Source organism: Eretmochelys imbricata, chromosome 1, assembly GCF_965152235.1.
Source record: "Eretmochelys imbricata isolate rEreImb1 chromosome 1, rEreImb1.hap1, whole genome shotgun sequence".
NCBI lineage: Eukaryota > Metazoa > Chordata > Testudines > Cheloniidae > Eretmochelys > Eretmochelys imbricata.
The window spans coordinates 149,474,404-149,489,781 of NC_135572.1; the positions used below are offsets into that span (position 1 = coordinate 149,474,404).

Genomic DNA, 15,378 nt, shown 5'->3' on the forward strand with positions numbered 1-15,378 from the left:
CAATTCAATTTGTTTATGCTTATAAGACAAACTAAGAAGACATTAAATAAAAGAACTTATGTTACCTTCACTTTTTCAAGAGAGTCTTTTAACTGTTGTTCATTTCCCGGTTCCAGAGGAATACCAACAATGCTGTCTGCTTCCTCTAACCATAAAATGAACTCATTTAAATCTTCTTGCAATTCTGACAAAATATTCTTTTCTTCCTCCAGCCTACAGTAAAATAAAAAACACACTAGTGTTAATAGGGGAACTCTGTGTCATAGGTAATTATATTTCAAATGCAATCTTTATTATTATAAAAATAAAAAATCACTACTTTTTAACACAAATATAATTCATAACTAAATGGAGGAAAAATATACAGATTATTTCACATTAACAGTAATCCTTTAAAAGCAAAACTTTACATATTTCTTCAAAATTAATCAGAAAAGAAACATCACTCATGATAAATAGAATTAAATGTATCTGAAAATAAGCTTGGAGTTTTAATTTGCAGTTCTAAACTACCTTCCATCTCAAATAAATTATGATTTTTAACCCAGTCCTGCAAGGTGCCAAGAAATCAATAGGAGTTGAAGGTGTCCACCACTTTGCAGGATGAGCCCTTTGTCACAAATGATATGAAAGCCCAACTTCAGAAACTGAAAGAAATCTAAAGGCAAAGTTTACTAAATTGGATCCCTAAAATTAGGCCCTTAAATCCAGTGGGGATTATTTTGGGAGTTTTTGTGGTTAAGGAACTGGATTTGGGATTCAGGAAAATTAGGTTCAATTCCCACCTTTGCCACAGATTTCCTATGAACTTTGGACACATCACAATCTCACCAATTCTTCATCTGGAAAATGAGGACAATAATGCTTCCCCTCTTCCAGTGTTTGTTTGCTTTTTCTATTTAGACCGTAAGGTTTTCAGGGCAGAGGCTGTCTCGGACTGCGTATGCACTGTGCCAAGCACAATGGGGCCCCAGTCATGGTTGAGAGCGCTAGCTGCAACAACTACAATACAAAATTATAAGTTGTTATAAAAACAAAGAAATTCCCAGGCAAAGCTATAAGGTAGAAATTAAATTTGAGATATGTATCAGAAATTTAAGGATAAAATACATTACAGGGATATTGTAAACACTCTGAATGTGATTTTTCGAAAAGTGAGTTTTTAAAAAATATTTTAAATTTAATCTGGGACTACAAATACTAAAATGCCTTAATTATAATCATATGGCTATTACATGACATCACTACAGGATAGCGTTAAGATTGCTTAGGTGCTCTAGCTATGTATGGCCTTGCATTGTAATAGGCTTGGATTTCTTTTCAATTTAGGAAAATCAGAATTAAAGTTAAGTTTATAAATCTTGTTTTGGGGATAACTGCTCCCCTGTGACATATTTTACCTTAAAATACTGCTAAAAACTCAGAGTACTGTTAAGTAAAGTCCCACAGGAAGAAAATCTAAAGGAAAAGGAGTTCAGGAGGGCTGACAGTTTGTCAGAAACCATATTAAAGGCACAACAGCAAACTACCCCAATATGAAGGAAAGATAGAAAAAAATTGTAAGAGGCCAATATATGGCTCCATTAGGAGCTCTTTAGCCTGAAAATCAAAAAGGAATCCTACAAAAAGTGGAAACATGGATGGATTGTTAAGGGTACAAGAGAATAGCACAAGCATGTAGGGACAAAATCAGAAAGGCTAATGCACAAAATAAGTTACACATAACAAGGGACAGAAAGGGCAAGAAGAAGAGGTTTTATAAATACTTTAGGAACAAGAAAAAGATGAAGGGAAGTATAGTGAGGAAGGAGAGCTAAAAATGGATGACATCAAGAAGGCTGACGAGTTTAATGCCTATTTTTCTTCAGTCTTCACTAAAAAAGTTAATGACAGATACATAACACAATTAATATTAACAACTGGGGGTAGAACCACAGGCCAAAATAGGGAGAACAGGTTGAAGAATATTTATGTAAGTTAGATGTATTTAAGTCAGCTGGGCCCGATGAAATTGCTTCAACTTGTTCCTTAAATGCCCTAGAATGAATGTCAGAACCATTAATGATTACCTTTGAGAACTCATGGAGGTTTGGTGAGGTCCCATCGGACTGGAGATGGACAAATATAGTACCTATCTTTAAACAGAGGAACAGAGAGGACCTGCGAAATTACAGACCAGCCTAACTTCGATAGCTGGAAAGACACTGAAACAAATTATTAAACAACCAATTTGTAATAACCTGGAAGACAATAGGGATATAAGGAACAACCAGCATGGATTTGTCAAGAACAAGTCATGCCAAAACCTTTGTTTCTTTGACAGGGTTACTGGCCTAGTGGATAAGGGGGGAAAGCTATAGATGTGATATATTTTAATTTTAGTAAGGCTTCTGACACAGTCCCACATGACATCTTAAAGGCAAACTAGGGAAATGTGGCCAAGATGAAATTACTATAACCATATTCAGAGTGTACGGTATCAATGGTTTGCTGTCAAACTGGAAGAATGTATCTAGTGGGTCCTGCAGGGGTCTGTCTTGAGTCCGATATTATTCAATATTTTCATTAATGACTTGGACAATGGAGTGGGAAAGAGGGCTTATAAAATTTGCAGAGGACACCAGGATGAGAGGGATTGCAAGCACTTTGGAGGATAGGATTAGAATTCAAAGTGTCCTTGACAAATTAGAGAATTTGTCTGAAATCAACAAGATGAAATTCAATAAAGACAAATGTAAAATGCTACACTTAGGAAGGAGAGATCACATGCGCAAAAACAACCTGGGGAATAACTGGCTCGACAGTAGTACTGCTGAAAGGGATGTGAAATTTTGGTGGATCACAGACTGAATATGAGCCAACAGTGTGATGCAGTTGCAAAAAGGGAGAATATAATTCTGGGGTGTATTAAAAAGAGTGTTGTGTATATAAGACACAGGAGGTGGCAGTCTCTTCTCGGCACTGGTAAGGCCTCCGCTGGAATACTTTGTCCAGTCCTGGTGTCACATTTTAAGAAATATGTGGACAAATTGGAGAGAGTCCAGAGGAGAGCAGCAAAAATGATAAAAGGTTTAGAAAACCTGATCTATGAGAAAAGATTAAAAAAACTGGTCATGTTTAATTCTGAGAAAAGAAGCCTGATAAATCTTCAGTACAATAAGGGTTGTTTTGTTATAAAGAGGATGGTGATTGTTCTCCATGTCCACAGAAGGCAGGACAAGAAGTAATGGGCTTAATCTGCAGCAAGGGAGATTTAGGTTAGATAGTTAGAAAAGCTTTCCAGCTGTAAGGGTAGTTAAGCTCGGAAATAGGCTTCTAAAGGAGCTTAGGAAATCCCCATCATTGGAGATTATTAAGAACAGGTTGGATAAATGTGTCAAGGATGCTCTGGGTATCTTGGTCCTGCTTCAGTACAGGGGGCTGTAACTGATGACCTCTAGAGGTCCCTTCCATCTCTACATTTCTATGATTCGATGTAGTCTCAGTCTTATCTCCATCTTAATATAGTTTTTGTATTGAAATGGAAACACAGAAATGGGAATGATTGAGGTACACCATATCCAGTTCTCTTGGACCATCAGGAAACCTTTCTTCTGAGATATTTCCATTTGATCTTGGAAGGCAATCCCTATTCATTCCACCAGAAAAGGACAAAATTCCCACCAAGGTTCCCGCCAATATTCCAGCCATCACTTTAACAGACTTCCCAAGATTCCCACTAAAAGAAGGTTTCAGAGTAGCAGCTGTGTTAGTCTGTATTCGCAAAAAGAAAAGGAGTCCTTGTGGCACCTTAGAATAAATAAATTTGTTAGTCTCTAAGGTGCCACAAGTACTCCTTTTCTTTTCACTAAAAGAAGGAATCCCCACACATTAGGACAATTCCTATTATTTGCGCTGTCTGTTCTCCTATATTGACAATGGCCCTACGCTCTGCTCTTCTTCTCTGAGCTGCTTGGAGTCGCTTTCTTGACTGTTATGATTGGGGACAGCTAACACTTCCGTCTCCCAGCACCTGGTGTGGACATAGTACATGCTACTTGTATTTTAACCTGAGCTGCCTGTTGGTCATGTGTCTGAGTGCACAGGGGGAGAGTCAGGTCAGAGGGGGCAACAGATTCTGAAAGACATCCCAGAAATAGATACCAGCTGGAAGATTTAGTCCCTGTGAGGGGATGGAATGGTTGTGTGGGCAGAAGCCTATTCACAGGCTACTATACCTCTATTCCAGGGGTTCTGAAACTTCATTGCAACAACAAAAATTACTTCACAACTCCAGGAGGAGGGACCAAAGCCTGAGCCCCACAGCTCTGGGCAGGGGCGGGGGGGTGGCAAAGCCTGAGCCCAAGCCCCACTGCTCTGGACAGGATGGCCAAAGATGAAGTTCAAGGGCTTCAACCCCAGGCAGGGGGCCTGTAAACTGAGCTCTGCTTCCCAGGGCTGAATCCCTCTGGCTTTGGCTTCGACCCTGGGCCCCGGCAAGTCTAAGCCAGCCCTGGCAATGCCATTCAAAGGACCCCATTTGGGGTCCAGACCCACAGTTTGAGAACTGCTGCTCTAGGCAACTGAATTTCTGGATACTTATCAAACTAATCAAAAACTAAACTTTTGAAGTTCTCCCATCACTAGTGCTTTTTTGTGCTTGTCTTCCTCCCACCCCCCGCCCCCAAACACTAGTGTTTTTTGGATGCTGCTTTTGGGCCAGATCCTGCAAACACTTGCATGCATGAGTAACTTTTTTTTCATGTGAGCAATTCATTAACTTCAGTGTGACTACATGTTTGTGTTTGCAGCATACAAACTTTGTGTGTATTTTGGGTATCTTTGCATTGTTGTGACAAAAATCCATGCATAATGATGCAATATCACAATCCCAATAAATATTTGCTTGTCTCCTGGTTGGGGACATGTAAAATTGATTAATAGAATACTTGGGCCCTGTGCAATTCCCTTCATAACCATACACATCTCCTTCCAACCTCTCTTGGAAATCTGAATCTCTATTAATATTGTAATCATTACTTCTGCTGGTGCACTGATATGCCAGATTTCTACTTTAACGCATTATTTGGGCAATTGGGGAGGGCAATCCACTAGAGATTTAGGGCTCCTCAAGCTTAATGCCTGGGATGTACCGTCTACAGTCTACTGTTTGCTAAAGGCAAATAGGACACTGCAGATTTCCAGGCCAGCATCAGTACTCGTTATGCTTCATTGGACTGTCTCTGCACTGGTTCCCTGTCCAGTTTTTGCTACTTTCCCACAAGCTCTACACAGACCTGACTCATGTGGCAACATCTGCCAGGCATAGCCTGTTCCATGTGTGGGTCCCCCAGTGCTAGCTCTGCATGTGGTTCCCCATCAGGTTTCCTTGCTGCTCTTAGTTTGCCACATTAACATGGTTTTCCCGAAGCAAGGCTGCTTCCTGGATCAAGGTCTTTCTCCTCTCCCTATTGCCAAGGGGAGGGGAACTTGTCCCATATACATCCTGAAGAATTATAGCATTCGTCACAATATTCATTTAAGACTTTCAAATTTGAACATGGAAGTGAGTGGTAGTAGGTTACAGGGGGCAGTGTGATGCATCTGTTAAGGGTGATTTTGCTACTGTTGACGAGTTTAAATCGGCAGGAGGAGAAGGCTCTGTGGCACTTGAGGAGCAGGCCACAGAGGCATGGTGTCTTCTTGGTGGAGGAGTCTGGTGGCTGCAGGCAGTAAGTGGAGTGCTATTTAAGACGCATCATAAGCTAGAGCCTTAAGGCCTAGCAGCTAAAGTGTTTACAGAACTTGCCTGGCTGTTGGTACACAAAGGACATGATGCTTTAGGACAAAAGTTTGTGACCACAGATAGCTCGAGATCCCAGTTAAGCAGATTTACTTGATGATTTTTAAACCATTGTATAAATTGGAGAAAGACTGAAGACATCATTTTCAAATTTAGATTCTTAAAAGCAGTCATTTAAATCCACACACAGACAGCTCACTAAATGGTCTGACTTCAAAGATGTTCAGGTGCTTACAGCTCCTGTTGAGTTTGATGGGGGTTGTTGGCTTTCATCACATTTTGAAAAAAAGCAAGTCTTTTATTTTGTTAATTTATAACAAAAGTTAAAAATTCCATACATGAAACAAATTTCTTTTTTATGCCAGATTCACCAATAATCTCTGGCTGCTTTAGACTACTCTGCAGCACCACAAACAAGTCAGTGTATGCGAAGTTTCCACCTTTCTTTGGTCCTTCTCATCAACTTGGATGAACCATCTCCATAAATTCCTCCTGCAGCCTCCACAATCTACTGCATGCAAACAGTTTTCCATCTCCCTCCTGCCTTCAATATACCTCTCAACATATGCATGTGTGTGCACACCCCTCTCTCTCTTCTCCCCTACATGCACCTCCCACACACAGTGTCCCTTTCCCTCCATCCCTGTCTGTCAAGTAAGACTGGTTCAATGGAGAGCTGTTGAACGTATGTATTTAGGAGTAATGGTCACTGATGCTGTTATTTCTCATAACTGAAAAGTTTGTGTTTCAAAAGGATGAAGAATAAAATCTCTTAGATAAACACATGAAGAACTGCACTCTCAAAATGAATCATAGAATCACAGAATATCAGGGTCGGAAGGGACCTCAGGAGGTCATCTAGTCCAACCCCCTGCTCAAAGCAGGACCAATCCCCAACTAAATCATCCCAGCCAGGGCTTTGTCAAGCCTGACCTTAAAAATATCTAAGGAAGGAGATTCCACCACCTCCCTAGGTAACGCATTCCAGTGTTTCACCACCCTCCTAGTGAAAAAAAGTTTTCCTAATATCCAACCTAAACCTTCCCCACTGCAACTTGAGACCATTACTCCTTGTTCTGTCAGCTACCACTGAGAACACTCTAGATCCATCCTCTTTGGAACCCCCTTACAGGTAGTTGAAAGCAGCTATCAAATCCCCCCTCATCCTTCTTTTCCGCAGACTAAACAATCCCTTTCTGCACTTGTCCTTGTTGAACCTCAGATTTCTTTTCGCCCAATCCTCTAATTTGTCTAGGGCCCTCTGTATCCTACCCCTACCCTCCAGCGTACCTACCTCTCCTCCCAGTTTAGTGTCATCTGCAAACTTGCTGAGGGTGCAATCCACACCATCCTCCAGATCATTTATGAAGATATTCAACAAAACCGGCCTGAGGACCGACCCTTGGGGCACTCCGCTTGATACCAGCTGCCAACTAGACATGGAGCCATTGATCACTGCCCGTTGAGCCCGACAATCTAGCCAACTTTCTATCCACCTTATAGACCATTCATCCAGCCCATACTACTTTAACTTGCTGGGAGACTGTGTCAAAAGCTTTGCTAAAGTCAAGGAACAACACGTCCACTGCTTTCCCCTCATCCACAGAGCCAGTTATCTCGTCATAGAAGGCAATTAGATTAGTCAGGCATGACTTGCCCTTGGTGAATCCATGCTGACTGTTCCTGATCACTTTCCTCTCCTCTAAGTGCTTCAGAATTGATTCCTTGAGGACCTACTCCATGATTTTTCCAGGGACTGAGGTGAGGATGACTGGCCTGTAGTTCCCAGGATCCTTCTTCTTCCCTTTTTTTAAAGATGGGCACTACATTAGCCTTTTTCCAGTCGTCTGGGACTTCCCCCAATCGCCATGAGTTTTCAAAGATAACGGCCAATGGCTCTGCAATCACATCCACCAACTCCTTTAGCACTCTCAGATGCAGCGCATCCGGCCCCATGGACTTGTGCTCTTCCAGCTTTTCTAAATAGTCCTGAACCACTTTTCTCCATAGAGGACTGGTCACCTCCTCTCCATGCTGTGCTGCCCAGTGCAGTAGTCTGGGAGCTGACCTTGTTCGTGAAGACAGACGCAAAAAAAGTACTGAGTACATTAGCTTTTTCCACATCCTCTGTCACTAGGTTGCCTCCCTCATTCAGTAAGGGGCCCACACTTTCCGTGACTTTCTTCTTGTTGCTAACATACCTGAAGAAACCCTTCTCGCTACTCTTAACATCTCTTGCTAGCTGCAACTCCAGGTGTTATTTGACCTTCCTGATTTCACTCCTGCATGTCCCAGCAATATTTTTATACTTTTCCCTGGTCGTTTGTTAAATCTTCCACTTCTTGTAAGCTTCTTTCTTGTGTTTAAGATCAGCAAGGATTTCACTGTTAAGCCAAGCTGGTCGCCTGCCATATTTACTATTCTTTCTACACATCGGGATGGTTTGTCCCTGTAACCTCAAAATGGCCACCTTCTCCCTCCATTCTCAATGGGACAGAAACCACAGGCTGCCCTCTCTTTTAAACAGCCACTGCCTACAGCTCGACTGCCCTAACTGGTGCTCCCCGGCTATCAGGAGATGGAGAAGAGCACTGAATAGGTGACTTGAGACAGTTTACCATCTTTGCTAAGGGCAGCCTCAGTTCCGTTGAGAGCAATGGGAGAATGCAATCATTTTGGAAGAGGGCAAGTCTTTGTAACTTCCTGAAGGAGAAGATTATGTACTAGAGTGTGCCGAAGGAGAAATGCTCAGTTATAAAGAAAATCAGCCAAAAGTGACCCCTAATCTCCTGAACAAATTTATTCAAATCTTACTTACATGAGAAATGTGCATAGTCTACTTCTGTTGCTACTAAAATCATGAGACTCCCCCACACCCCAAAAGTTTAAAACCCGGTACAAAATTTCTTGAAAGATCCATTTTTAATTCAAAGTAATTTTTTGGGAAGGTATACTGACATTTCTTATATGTAATCAAGAGGTTACCTTAGTGTGTTAAGTGCAAAACACAACTCTGCCTTAACTGTGGAGTTGCAACCAGCAAATATTCTTTCCAATTTTAAAAATGATTATTAAAGCAGAATAGAATTTGGTTTAGTGTTTCTGTTTCCCCAGACTGTTTCAGTTTTCAGCATGATGGTCACAGCCAGAAAGAAAGTCAGAAAAAGCAAAGACATGAAAGCTATTTGAAACTATGTCACGATTTATTTATGGTGAGAAGGACTTTTTAACCAGATATGTTTCCTGATGGATGAGCAAAATGGATGGCGTTTTCCTTTACAGGAGGCTTGTAAATAAGCTTTAGGCAAAAGAGACTCAACAATAAAGTGCCAGCTTCACACCATTTAACAAAAATCCCTCCAAGCAATTGTTATTTAAAAATATATATCTTATATGACAAATAATTTAGAATTTGACAGATTTAAGAGTTTACGTCAAGCAAAATAAGAATACAGAAATTCCAAAAATGAATATCAGTCTCTTGGAAGCTTGGACTTATATCTAGAATGTTTTGGAAAAAATCTCCAAAATTATTCTAATCTATGAGAACGAGCCTCTTATTTTAATCCCTTCAGTTACACTTTTAGAACAATTTCTTCTCTCTTTAATTCATAGCACTCAGAAAAATGTGTTCAACTGATTTCAAGCTTCTAGCATGGATTTTTCCCCTTCACATGTCAAGACAGCTGCTTCACTGTTTTACTGTGAGGGGAAGGAAGAAAAGCAGAGTATTCCTTTTATATGATAAGGTGTAAGTCTGAAAACTGGTAGAAAGAAAACTTCTATTTGCCACCTATATAACTCATTTGTATCATCAATGGGAGAAACACAGATCAGTCACCAGTGAAAAGGTACCAACAGGGGAACTGAGTTTGAGAGTTGAATTGAAATTCCTAGTATAACAAGAGACAGGGAATCATAAAACTATACAGTATAGCCATGAAGTTTTTATAAGTCAACACTATTCATTTACAGTGAATGAAGTATTTCCATTACACGAGAGGAAGAAAGACTAAATTTTATGACATAGAACCATGGACTGCTTCAAAATGGAACCTGAGGTAGTCACCTGGTGCCGATGTACTACCTGATATACTCTACTGCCTGGCCAGTTGACATTGTCTCTCATTCACAAATGCACACCAGGTTGTTATTCTTTCACCAAGATATGCAGTATTCTTTTCTTACAAAATAGCAGTCTTATAGCAAGGAGAAACTTCTGTCACTTCACTCCTCAGCCCAGTCTCACCCTCTGAGCTTCCCTTCTGACCTACCCCTTGCTTATATCCTCCCAATTACCTCATTTGCCCAGTGATTCCATCCCAGGTGCTCATAACCCCCCAACATAATTAACTGCCACCAGCTGAGCCTGACAGTGATCAGGGTGCTGCTGATAGTGTCCTGTCACAGAGGTATAAAATTCAACAGTTTAAGAGAATTCTACTTTCCAACCAAGCTAGCAACACTATTAAAATTGACGTTCCTTCCATCGCTGTAACACAATGCACATCCAGTTTTGCTATGACCATATACAATTTATAAGTTGAACTTGGTGTAGTAAATTTGTTTCTTTCATAGGAATTTAGGTTAATATGTTCTACTGGAGCCAATATATATGTAGGCTTGAAAGGATTAGATTTTTACCAGTAAATGTCTATTTCGCTGTACATACACAAACTGACAAAAATATTTCCATCAATAGTAATCAAAATGTACATATAGGCAAAATAACAAAAATGCTACTTGAGACATTATTAGGGTTAGATTTAAGGATATTTACTTTGTATATTTTTATATGTAATGTTGTCAATTTGTGTTGTAATGGTTATAGAGCTGTAACTTTATGAATCTCAGCATCTGCTGTCATTAAATAATTATTGTCTGACCCCTCCAATAATTTCCCACAACTGTGAAAATTGTACTTCGAACTCATAATTTTGCACGGCTGTGAAAATGTAAATCAATAAACATCAGTATTATCTCAGTAGTACAACACATCCAATTACAAACCCAAGTTGCTGACAGGTTGGTGCAACAGTACAACCACGATACCCCCTAGCACCAACACTTTGGCCTCAAGCCAACTTTTCTCCACCAGTGACTGAGAAGATCGCTGTGGTTCACAGATGAATCCAAGCAGATGCAGCCAGTACACAGGGGTGTGTGCGCACACACACACAGAAATCTAAATCCGTCCACCAAGAGAACAAAAACCTCTTACAGCTTTTTTACTCCTCCAACATCAATGCAGCATAATTACAGCCAGCAGAGCTAGTACACAGAGAGCCAGCTAATCAACCCATACTTCCTGGTCCATACTCTGAACCCAAGAATCTCCCCCTGTGAAACACTTCGAGAGGGAGGGGGGAATAACCCACACACAGATGTAAAAGAAACTAACAGATTAAAAAGCCTCAGTCATGACCAGCCTGCACTATCCAGCTTGCCATATCCCAGATTTTGACTCCACCACACTCTCCAGAGTTCAAGAGGCTCTGAAAAATATTATAGCCACCACCTGTAAAAGAGGTGCATGTGTCTCCTGGAGGGTGAAAGCCAGTGAAGAACAGCTGCATCCCCTACTAATTGAAATTATAAATGTCTCCTTCAGAAAAGCACACTTGTCAAACTCCTTGCAAAATTACAACCATCCACTCAACCCTCAAGCAAAACATTGGATTCCCCCTGATGCTCTCTCCAGTTACTGTCCGATCTCCAACTTCCCATTCCTGGGCAAAATAATTGAGCAAGTCGTAACTACCAAGAATCCATTCTTCCTCTAAAATACAGAGTGCACACCTGGAGTAGGAAAAATCTTAATATAAAGCATACTGATGTTACCAAATAATTATGTATAACCAGCATGCATTTTCATTGCCTCCTGACAGCATAGTTTAAAAATACTTTATACTGGCATTTGTAAGTTGAAGTGTTATTTCTTTGTTTACCTACAAATTTAAGGTTTTGGTAGAACTTTATTCAAGCAAGTGGTAGTAATAATATTGAATGGGGTATTTAAAACTCTGCAACTGCAATTAAGTGCTGGACATTTTATTTTTAAAGTCATCTCAATGTATTTAGATAACAAAAAGCAGTGGCTTCTGTTTGAAATATTGGATAGGTAACAGTTTGCATTATAAATGTTCTTAATGCATTTTCAGGAAGTGGAATAGCAATGATCTTGGTTGTAAAAAAATACATATAGTGAAAAGGGGAACGTCAAAATGTATTAACTAAGTTCTATATAGTCAAATATTAAATCATACTTTTAGTCATTTATATAATGTACATTCACAGGTTATGTACAATATTCAATTTCCAGCAAAGACAAGAGTAGCACACTCTTTTGGCTCACCTGGTAGAACTGCTGCCTCTATATACCTCAAGTATCCTGGCTAGACTGAGTCTCGGCTGCTGTTATGTGTAAGGAACCAACATAAACCCAGCCACCACATGGAAGATTTTATCAATTTGTCAATTCTGCTTAGTGTCCAAACAGCAGTGTGTTGTGAACATAGAACAGTATGAAAATGGAGGTCAGTCATACCTTCTGTGAAGCTGAGCTGACTGGGGAGCAGCAGAAGGTGCACCACTCCATAGTTATGCATGGGTGAATGAAGTGGTTAAAGTACTTTGAAACAGGAGCGAGGGCTCTTGCTGCACCAACCAAATAAGAGGGGAAGGTGAGGAAAAGTGCTTTTCTGCCAAGCAAAGGAGGGGAGTGGGCTCTCTGCTTTGAGTTCTGAAGGAAACTCTTTCCTCCTCCCTCTTTCCCACACTTCCTTTCATCAGGTTTGAATCTAGAATGGACAGTTGGCTTTCCAGGAGGCCTGCAAGTGCCTTTCTTGAGAGTATCACTGGCTACATACTGGCCGTTATCTTTGAAAACTCGTGGTGACTGGAGGAGGTTCTGGATGATTGGAAAAAGGCAAAGATAGTGCCCATCTTTAAAAAAAAAAAAAAGGGGAAGAAGGTGAATCTGGGGACCTACAGACTGGTCACCCTCACCTCAGTCCCTAGAAAAATCATGGATCAGGTCCTCAAGAAATCCATTTTGAAGCACTTGGAGGAGAGGAAGGTGATCAGGAACAGTCAACATAGATGGATTCACCAAGGGCAAGTCATGCCTGACCAACCTGATTGCCCTCTATGATGAAATAACTGGCTCTGTGGATATGGGGAAAGCAGTGGACATGATATATCTTGACTTTAGCAAAGCTTTTGATATGATATCCCACAGTATTCCTGCCAACAAGTTAAAAAAGTATGGATTGGATGAATGGACTATAAGGTGGATAGAAAGCTGGCTAGATTGTTGGGCTCAATAGGTAGTGATTAATGGCTTGATGTCTAGTTGGCACCCAGTATCAAGCGGAGTGCCTCAAAGGCGGTATGGATTGCACCCTCAGCAAGTTCGTGGATGACACTAAGCTGGAGGTGTAGGTAGCTACACTGGAGCATAGGGATAGGGTCCAGAGTGACCTAGACAAACTGGAGGATTGGGCCAAAAGAAATCTGATGAGGTTCAACAAGGACAAGTGCAGCGTCCTGCACTTAGGATGGAAGAATCTCATGCACTGCTACAGGCTGGGGACCGACTGGCTAAGTGGCAGTTCTGCAGAAATTCACTGGGGATTACAGTGGACAAGAAGCTGGATATGAGTCTACAGTGTGCCCTTGTTGCCAAGAAGGCTAATGGCATGTGGGGCATTGCCAGCAGATCGAGGGAAGTGATTATTTCCCTCTATTTGGCACTGGTGAGGCCACATCTGGAATACTGCGTCCAGTTTTGGGTCCCCCACTACAGAAAGGATGTGGACAAATTGAAGAGAATCCAGTGGAGGGCAACAAAAATTATTAGGGAGCTGGGGCACGTGACTTATGAGGAGAGGCTGAGGGAACTGGGGTTATTTAGTCTGCAGAAGAGACGAGTGAGGGAGTATTTGATAGCAGCCTTCAACTACCTGAAGGGGGGTTCCAAAGAGGATGGAGCTAGGCTGTTCTCAGTGGTGGCAGATGACAGAACAAGGAACAATGGTCTCAAGTTGTAGTGGGGGAGGTCCAGGTTGGATATTAGGAAAAACTATTTCACTAGGAGGGTGGTGAAACACCATAATGGGTTACCTAGGGAGGTGGTGGAATCAAGGCCCAGCTTGACAGAGCCCTGGCTGGGATGGTTTAGTTGGGGTTGGTCCTGCTTTCAGCAGGGGTTGGACTAGATGACCTCCTGAGGACTCTTCCAACCCTAATCTTCGATGATTCTATGATACACCTTTCATAGAATCACGGAAGGGGGCTTCTCAGACTACTTCCCCAAATATTCAGGAAGCATTATGCTTCCCAGAGACTGAAGCAGGGCCCTGTATATTTTGCAACTGTGCAGACAATCAATTCAGTTCTTAGTTGCTCTGGCCCAAGAAAACTTTAATCTGCCTCTGTCCATGGCCATGGAATCTGATGTTTTTCCAAAATGCCATGGAATTCAGCATTTTTGCCATGAATTTGCTATTTCACTCCAGCCTGCTGCCCAACATTTTTGTGTCTTTCGGATCTACAAGAATCTATCTTCAGCTACCTCTTGCCCCAGCTTTCCACACAAGAGGGAGATAACTGGAGTACAGAGAATGCTCTCTGCACTCTTCTATGGCAACAAGTAGCAGGGTTCTGGGGGCTCTGAACTGAAGTCTAGTTTGCAGCCACAGATCAGCGAATGAGCTGTGGTTCCTAAAGAATAGATCAGCACAACTGGCCTGAAGGAGATGCACTGTTGAAGCTAGCTAGAAGCTCCTCACTTTCCCTAGTGCAGGAGGTGGTGGGGAAGGAGGTTTTGAACTAGGCTTCCTGGATGACAGCCCAGGAGACAAGGCCATGGAGTAAAGTTGGCCCCCCTGGAAAGCACAGTGAAAAATAAAATCCCTGAAAATAATTATTGACAAAATTTACATCAAATTAGTATTTTCAATTATGAGCCAGAGTTGAGAGACTTTGATTAGGAGCTGGAGGCTAGGAAGGAAACATCACAATAAATTAACATTGCGGAAGGCATTTATGGATTGCTGCCAGGGAACATTGTGTCACAGAACAAAAAGGTGTCTAGGTATAATGCATCCAGCCACCTCATCATTAGGCCACTAGCACTGATCCTACAAGCATCAGAGACACCCTTAACTGCTGTGGGTGTGCAATTATGCGTCCCACAAACAGGCATGTAAGGGAAAGATAGGGTTCTTCATACCCTCTTGTCCTTCTAGCATCCCTCCATTACAGATGGAGGCATAATTTTGCCCATTATAGACAATGATTTACATCTCTGTAAACTGATTCAAGAGAGGTTTTCATAGTACTTACTCACACTAAACCGTACAGGGCCAATTCTGAACTCAGATACAAACATAAAGTGCTCAGAACCATTGCTACAAGTTGAAAATATATATTTGACAGCAGAATTAAGCCTTATTTTGCCTCACCGAGTGATTCTGACTCCTTTCTCAAGCTCACGCAAGTCAACAGAAGAACTTCTACTGACCTAATTGGGCTTTGGATCAGGCCCATATTGACCTCAACATGGACTTTCTTCTGGTACAATATTCTGTATC

The 15,378-nt window shown here is 41.4% G+C and overlaps 1 protein-coding gene across 1 annotated transcript in view; it reads right to left on the minus strand.

The window, feature by feature from the left end:
• The window catches only part of DMD (dystrophin), a 1,498,644-nt gene that overhangs the window by 674,472 nt on the left and 808,794 nt on the right, over nt 1-15,378 (minus strand). The window contains exon 41 of the mRNA XM_077807212.1: nt 66-213. Coding sequence (XP_077663338.1) covers nt 66-213 — 148 coding nt within the window. The remainder of the gene's footprint in view (nt 1-65; nt 214-15,378) is intronic.